This window comes from Hakea prostrata, chromosome 1, assembly GCF_041222555.1.
Source record: "Hakea prostrata isolate BN-2017 chromosome 1, UWA_Hpros_2, whole genome shotgun sequence".
NCBI lineage: Eukaryota > Viridiplantae > Streptophyta > Magnoliopsida > Proteales > Proteaceae > Hakea > Hakea prostrata.
The window spans coordinates 65,629,635-65,638,430 of record NC_142600.1 but is presented as its reverse complement, the minus strand read 5'-3'; the positions used below and the strand labels follow the sequence as shown (position 1 = coordinate 65,638,430).

The following is an 8,796-nucleotide window of genomic DNA, read 5'->3' as shown; positions in this document are numbered from 1 at the left end:
TTCTTGTGACCATGCCATATCAGAAAACTGTTACAAGAAACTTCAGTTTTGTTAGCCCTGATAAACATCATTAGTGGAGGAAATATGCAGAAAAGGTTGGCTTTGGAGAGGGCCAGGGCTTTTTGATAAGGAAAACAGAGTAGCGGAAAAAATAAAAAGTGAATACAAAGAAAGAAGATGAAAGCATGGAAGATGAGCCATATATCAAGGAAGGCTGCTCACAACAACTCTGATTTTTCATGGTGTGATACAAATGGCCATGAGTTGGTGATAACAATTGAAGCCATGATTATCCTGCTCTGAAGAATAGTTTCCCCTTGCAAAGGCCCAAGTTACTCTCAGTGTGATCCCAACCTTTTCACTTACTCTTTTAAATCTTTCATGTATCCACTTCGTTGATATTCATGAACTTCTTCAGAACCATTGCCTTTGTAGAGGGATTGGCCAACATTTCAGCTAAGGCTCTCCGCGGTCTTGCAACTCAATCCAACCTTGTTATTCTCATTAAAGGCAACTTCTCAAGTTTGACCATACACCTAAAAACCGCAAAACAGACTAGTTCATTCATCATTAAATGGAACATAGTCAAGTTTATGCAAACCAAAAATCATGAATCATAGATTATCTTAGGTACCTTAGGACAATTAGTGTTACAGATTTTGACAGCTTAGATATAGGAAACCGGAAGCTTGAACAGAGCATTAGTCTCTATGATTCATCAAAATCATATCCAAGGTGTATAATTTCATCCGGAAGCTTTTTGGATAACCATCAAGATACAATTTATAGAGAATCAAATTGAAAACAAAATGTTGTTCAACTGTACTTTGCTCTATCATCCGTTTAAAGCCATGCTCGAAAGAGAATGCCTTTCTATTCTTATTTGCTACTACCAACCCCGACACTTATCAGCATACTAAAATGTAGAAACTGGATCAAAGGTCTACGTATCAATCAAAGCAATAAAAGGTAAGTCAATATAAGAAAAGAAATATAGCTTAGAACACTAGTGTTACCCCAAGTCCTACCTCTTAAAGTCTCAAATCTGGAACCAAATTCTATCGAAGAAACATAGCTTAAAACAAATGACATACAAAACAATAATTGCTCTATTTGAAGAGGGAGGAATGAAGACACAAAGCAAATCAGGGTAATTGTGGAACTGCACCAATGTGAAATTTTGAAAATACAGATTACCTGTAAAATAAGACAGATGAGTGCAATTCAACTTGTGCATCATTTCATGTTCCTGTAGGTAAAATGAAGCATCGATCACAATTAATTATACAAAAAATTGCAATAAATAGTCATAGAGGTGCAGAAATTAATATTGTTCACCATTACAAAATTAATTGAATCCAGTGAACAATTAATCTAATCATGAATAGTGTACATTTTTAAAATTTTGATTGGATACGTCAATGTAAAATTTTGAGTAGTGTACATCATTTCATGCCTTTGCAGGTTTCTTCCAACTGTTGCGTCATCTTTTTCTTTCTTTTGTCATTTTTGCCTTCAACTCGGCCGCTTGAGACTCCAACTTTAAGTTATGGTGCATTTTTGTCATTTCTTATTTCTCCATGCAGTTGATTCAATACCTACATGAATGGTAAGGAAGTTTCCATATGTCATTTGACTCCATAATCTAATTTCCTTTTAGCCAAGTATGGTTGATTGTAAAAAAATAAAAGATCATTAGACAACAATAGAATAGGCCTCAAACAACTGTGATTATAGAGACAATGAAACAACACCACCTTCTCTCCTTGGAGGGTTGAGATAAAAATGATAAAAATCAAATATTCATTTAAAGATGCTTAAGACTCTTAAGCTAAATGTACAAATTTACATGCATGATAGACATCGAGATACAATTTTCTGACTAGTCACAATCAAGTCATGTACAACATGCATATAAACAACAGTAGAGAAAATTAAGGAGCCATGAGCAGAATATGCAAAGTTGCATTAACATATTAATCAATTAAGAAATGCTCTATAAATTAACCTGATAGATCTTTTCCTAGCACAAGTTACATTGGCATATTTAAAAGGGATTGTATTGAAGAGAACCTTTTTACATAGTAAGACTCTGGATCTTTTCCGAGCACAAGCTGTAATAACTACCATCTTATTAAAACCAGTGGATGAGTGGGTAAGAGATTACATGTTGTTAAAATAAATTCTGAATTCCTTGAGCCAATAAAAAAAGAGGCAAAACTTAAGAGAATTATCGTCTTAGAACTAATTCTCAAAAATGGAAAAGAAAAAGAAATCTATGGTATTTGCAACTTGATTTGGTTATTCAATTTAAATGCAAAAAATTCAGATTCAGTTGAAAAAGAGGCAGAAATACCTGGAATAAATTTGTCTCATGATGAAAGCAGTTGTAACTTTGAGCATCCACCGTCAATCAAGAGTTAGATAGGTGGAAGCAGAACACACCATTTAGTCTCCACAATTTGTTTGACTTAACACAATCTGGTAACTATTCCAAGGATATACACCCTCTAACATCCAGTTCTGTCAAAGATTCCAATGGATTATTTCCATCTTGAATCTCGGTCAATTTCTTGCAGTCCTAGATTTTCAGCTTCTGTAAAATTTTCAAGTTAGAAAGATCGGGTGATACTTCCAAGGACTCACACCCAATTATGTTCAAATACCGCAAGGATTCCAAAACTGTCAACACCCTGAATCTGAATCTAGGTAAGATTTTTACAGCCTTCAATTGTTAAATTGGTCAAACTTGTCAAATTTGACAGATTGGGTAATATTTCCAAGGAGTCACACCCAATTATCTTCAAGTGTGACAAGGATTTCAATGTGTCAACACTCTGAATCTCGGTAAGATTCTTACAGCCTTCAATATGCAAATTGCACACCCTTTTAAAGTTTGACAGATCGGGTAATATTTCCAAAGAGTCACACCCAGTTATCTTCAAAGACCGCAAGGATTCCAATCCATCAACACCATGAATCTTGGTAAGATTATAGCTGTCAATACTTAATTTCAACAAGGATTGCAATGTGCCAACGTCCTGAATCTCAACTAAATTTTTACAGCCTACAATACCTAGCACCTCCAACTTTTTCAAATTTGACAGATCCGGTAAGCTTTCTAAGTACTCACATCCACTTATATGCAAGTTCCTTAAGGATTCCAATTCGCCAACACCGAGAATCTCGGTTAGAATCTTACAGTCTGCAATATATAGCCACCATAACTTTTTCAAATTTGACAGATCTGATAAGCTTTGTAAGGACTCACAGCCACTTATACACAAATAGTTTAATGATTCCAATTCGCCAACACCGAGAATCTCATTTAGATTGTCGCAGCTTTCAATAGAAAGATCCCTTAACTTTTTAAAGATAGAGAGATCGGATAATCTTTGCAAGTACCTGAATCCACTAATCTTGAATTCCTCTAAGAATTTACAGCCACTGATATTGAATTCCTTAATCTCATCTAGGTTCTTGTTGTTACCTTCAATCCGTAAATGCTTCAACTTCTTGAAGTTGGACAAGTCTGCAAGTAGTGTTTCCAAGGATTCGCAGCAACTGATGACCAATTCCTCCAAGTTGTCCAATCCACTGATGCCAGGAATCTCCGTTAGACTCTTGCACTCTCTAACGCGTAAATGAGTTAACTTCTTTGGTAGACCATCCGGTAATCTTCGAATGGCATGGCACCCTGTAATGTATAGATGAGTTAACTTGTTTGGCAAACCATCTGGTAATCTTCGAACGGCATGGCACCCTTCTATTGTCAATCTTTGTAAGGACCCCAATCTGTCAAGGCCTGGAATTTCAGTTAATTTACCCAGCTTTTCAATGTATAATGTGCTCAAATTGTGTAAGTTGGAAATATGATCAGGTAATTTTTCCATTGAGTGGCAGCAATCGACAATCGTCAACTCTTGTAATGATTCGAAGGTCATAAAACACCTCCCAATCTCTAATATTTGCGGACATCCACTGATATTTAGTTTCCTTAGCCTTTTCGAGTCTTGCAGGTCTGGTAATTTTCTTAATGATTTGCAGTTCCACATTCCCAACTCCTCCAGAGAGTCCATTCCCTTCAGGCCTTCAAAATCGGAGATGAAATCATTATTCCTAACCGTCAAAGTCCTTAGAAACTTTGAGTCCCTCAGATTTGGTAATTTTCGCAATGAAAAGCACTCTTGAATGGTCAAGTCCTCCAAGGAGTCCAATTTCAAGTCACAGCCTTCAATTTCTTCTAGACGGGAACAACGACAAAGCCATAATGTCTTTAAATTTGTCAAGCCTCTTAATGTACTTGATACTTTTACCACTGACATGCAAAATTCAACTCTTAGACTAGTCAAACTTGAGGGAAGACCAGAGATATTTTGAATTGAATCGCAGTTAGACAACTTCAGACTGGTGAGACTTGGGGGAAGACACGAGATGCTTTTCAAACTTGGGTCTGACGCCCTTAAAGAAAGGCTTTGGAGAGCAGTCAATTGAGAAATTTCAACTAAGACGTCCACTACTGCACTCTCCTTATAGCATAAATTGAGTTGTTGGAGATTAGTCAACTTACTAATTTGAGCCGGTCGACTCCTTATGTTGTAGCACTTGTTCATGTCTAATATGACCAAGTTTGTGAGAAGACAAATGGATGGATCAATCTTATTCAATTTGCGACACCCACTAAACCACAACACCTCCAGATTTTGATTTGCCGAAAGAACAGGAGTTCTAGATAGTTGACAACAATATGACAAATCTAGAACTTTCAGATTTTTGGCCGTCTGCAAAATAAAAAATATACATGAACTTCTATAAATAACTTAAAAAGCTAGGACTTAATTTTGTAATATAGACAAACTAAATAAAAGAGAGGAGTTTCTATAGACCTTGATGTAGTTCCAGCCCATCCAATCGGCCGTGATATCACTATCAGATAGATCAAGAACCACCAATTTACGTGGACATAAATTAGTCTGGATGCATTGGTTGGGACATCCTTTCCAACTAAGCCACCTCAATTCAGAAAAAGTATGTTTGAAGTTCCAAGAAAACTTTGCATAATCAATTTGAAGTAACCTTAAACGCGCCATTCCCGCAAATCCTTCACTACTCAAACCTTCATTCTCCGAAATACTTCTAAAATCAACACTGAGTCCTGTGACACTATTTGTTCCCTGCACAAAAAGAAAAAAGAAAGCATAAACTTACTTAATTAAATGACCATATGAGATTTTTATTAAATCAAGAAAAATCCATCAAATACATAATTCACAAGGTCATCATGGAAGAGTTTTTAATTAAATTCAATACCTACCTCTTGTTGGTCCAATACATTCCAAACATCCTCTTGAAACCATATCCGTGTACGCTTCCCTGGCTCATCAGCATTTTCTTGGTAAACAACGTACCTTCCCAAATCTCGAAGCAAATCATGCATTCCTAACACACCTTCTTCACTAATCATAATCAAAGACTTTCGACGAAGAAAACTAAGCCCTTGTTGAGCAGAAAAACCACAACCTTTCCATATGTAACAAACAATATTCTCATACATACCAATGAAAAAACAGGCAACGTCAAGAAACATTTGTTTCTCTTCTTGACTTAATCCGTAATAACTTATTTTCAATCTTTCAAGGACATCATCATGTGGAACTTTCCGCAACTTCTGTAGCATTTCTTGCCACACGGAGTGGTTTTCCTCTAAATATAAAGATGAACCTATAACTTGAAGCGCTAAGGGAAGTCCTCGAGTAGTTTCTACCATAGCTGTTGACATATCCAAAAAATCATCTGGAGGTAGGTGTCTTTTGAATGCATGATGGCTAAAAAGTTGAAGTGATTCTTCTGAATTCATTGGTGGTGGATTATAAATTCCAATTGATTCCCAGAAGTCTAAAATACGCTTGTATCTAGTTGTGATAATGATTTTGCTTCCCATTCCAAACCATTCCTTGTCCCCAACAAGATATTTTACTTGATCTTCATGATCGACATCATCCAGTACAATAAGGACCTTTTTGCAACATAACCTTTCTTGGATCACTTTGGTCCCAGCATACACAGTAGTAATATCTTGGCCTTCATCCTTCAAGGTATCCCATAAAAGTTGTTTTTGCAAAAGAACAAGTCCATTATATTGTTGAGCAGCTTCTCGAACGTTTGCAATAAAGCTATACCCTGTAAAGTGATTAGAGACTTCATTATAGACAATCCTAGCAATTGTTGTTTTTCCGATGCCTCCAAGGCCTTGGATCCCGATAACTTTTTTGTTGTCAGATTCAATGTCTAACAACATCAGCATTTCTCTTAAGCGAGATTGGGCTCCAACCAGATTTCCATCTTCACTTAAGGGTCTCTTTTTCAATTTAGCATAAACTGTGTGAACAACTTCTTCTACCATCTCTGCTTCAGATCTGCATAACTCAAATATATATTCCAAAAAGTAAGAAAATAATATAGTACAGGTAAGAAAATGATATTATGGAAGTCTTCCTATGCATTTGTGTGTTATGTCTTCTTTTAATTAAGTTTTCTGTATTTATCATAGTTAAAAAGCTGTTTGCAATAACTTTCTAATGTCTCATACCTTGATGGTCACTAACAACCAATATGGCTCCCCAATTTGAAATCATTTCGCATTTTTCAGTTCTTTGCATATGAGATTAATTCATTTAACCATGTATATTAGACAAATTTTGGTAGGTAATTCATCAATCTCAATCTCAATCTCAATCTCATATAACAAATAAAAATGTATATCAATAAATTAAAAAAAGAAAAACTTCATTATTATAGAATTCTAAATAAATATGGATGCATCTTTATGGACTGATTAACTGTATGATTTGTACCAATTACTGTACATATATTTATCATTCCAGAATTTTAAAAACATAATGTTACCATATGGACTAATTACTTGCTTCCTAACAGTGATCTGACCAAACTCAGACTAGATCGAAAAATTATTTTCACAAACCATGTAGCACTCTTAATCAAGAACCTGGATCGAGCATGGCTCATGCTAGTTAATTCTAATAACTTTGAAAGCATGTATCAGAAATTTGAGAAGTTATCAACAAAATCATTTTGTATTATTTTCTCAATAGTCCATTGAAATATATTTTATATATGATACACTAATGCAAATTGGTCACATGAATGGAAATCATATTAAAAAAGAAAAAGAAAAATGGAAATCATATTGTCTAGGTTCCTTTAATTGGTGACTAAGCATGGTTTGGTAGAACATCAACTACACTCAAGTAAAAAAGGAACTCTTGGACTTACGTTTTTTCATCGACATGCCACCCTTTCAATCCGCCAATCTCCTTCATAGTTTCCTTCCACTTTTCTATATCAGATACCATATCCCTTTGGTATTTCTCAAAGACATTTTGGTATATCCCTATTTGGTTTCGTACATCTCTTGGCTCAACTTTGTAAAAAATAGGCATGACTATCTGATCCAACGTTCTTCTGCATTCAGATATTTGGATTAACTCTTTGAGACACCACTTGCTTGATGGATAATTCTCTGAGAATATGGGAAGGGAGATCTTTGACTCCTGTATTGAAGTGAGTAGCTCTTCCCCAATATCGTTTCCCACGTGAAGGTCTTTAGAGTCCCTGAAGGTTCGAATTCCAATTCTAGTTAAGGCATGGTAGAGGTGGTCAGCGAAATTTTTGCGTACATCATTGCCATGAAAACTCAAAAACACTTCATAATTTGTAGTAAAACCAGAAGAAATGATTGATGAAGAAGAAGCAGAAGCGTGGTGAGCTGGTGCCATTTTTCTATCAAATTGCTCGGAGAATACTTTCCTTCAAATGTGAATATGGAAGGAAGTGTTTGGATGGGCTTTAAGAATATCAATGTAAATTAAAGCAATAACAAAGATGATCTTTATTTTTGAGAAAGTTCCCACCACTTTCTTTACGCGCATTACAAGAAATTTCTATATTATCACTTGTGACTTCCTCACATCATCACTAGTTGCCACCATCACATGGGTTTCTTTGTTTTATCCCAAAAGAAAGTTTTAACAAAATTATTTTTCTAGATAACCACCACCCCCATCACATGACTTTCGCTTTATCGCTGGTTGGTTGATTAGATAATAGTTTTTAAGTAACTCCGAGCAACTTGCTCACATGCATTTACATGGTTTTCTCTCATTGCTAAACCATAGAGGATTAATAAAAGAATAGCTTTTTTTAGATAACCATGAGCTAGTGTTTGTTAAAATAACGACAAACTCTCGTAGTTGCACCTTTCAAGACAAAAAAAGAAATTTGTTTCATTGATCTCATTATTGGTTTTGACATTTTTGCCCTTAGTTTCATTACCAACACTGCATCTCTGTTCTCTTCATCTTCTATACATCATTAGACCTGTCACAATTTCATTATTAACATGGTTAAGAAGAGAAAATCTCCAATGGTGTAGTCGAAGAATCAAAACAACATTTCTTTATGGGTGATGCGTCCAAAATCTGCTCAGCTCTGAGATCTTTGAGGATGAACCTACAAAACAAGGTTAGATGTGGCCCAACCGTGTGGTCGGGAGGCCACCTCCGAAGGCTAAGTCAGTTAATGAATTGATCACAAGACTCTGGCTAGTTGCAGAGTAAAAACTAAATGTAATTGTAAAGGGAAACGATTTAAATACCTCGTCTGGGCGTAGGCTACTTATTTATATAGGTTTTACCTTTGATTCTCACCCGTTGGATGCGTTAATGATCCTTCTTGATGACCGTTTGATTATAGGGTTTTGCCCCCTTTATTCGAAGC

At 35.6% G+C, this 8,796-nt stretch overlaps 1 protein-coding gene across 2 annotated transcripts; it reads right to left on the bottom strand.

Annotated features, from left to right (window-relative positions):
• Positions 1-1,323: 1,323 nt before the first annotated feature.
• On the bottom strand, positions 1,324-7,914 carry LOC149029448 (disease resistance protein RML1A-like). Of its 2 annotated transcripts, XR_016171165.1 has the most exons (5): positions 7,294-7,914; positions 5,315-6,416; positions 4,887-5,174; positions 2,357-4,781; positions 1,324-1,598 (listed from the first exon to the last, which is right to left on the bottom strand). XR_016171165.1 is itself a non-coding variant. In XM_089141872.1 (4 exons), the coding sequence occupies exons 1-4, from the start codon at positions 7,794-7,796 to the stop codon at positions 2,706-2,708; spliced, it is 3,969 nt and encodes a 1,322-aa protein (XP_088997998.1). In that variant the 5' UTR covers positions 7,797-7,914; the 3' UTR covers positions 1,730-2,705. The 2 variants fall into 2 exon arrangements, 1 of the variants encoding a protein (XP_088997998.1); XM_089141872.1 differs by lacking the exon at positions 1,324-1,598 and having other exon boundaries at positions 1,730-4,781.
• Positions 7,915-8,796: the final 882 nt, after the last annotated feature.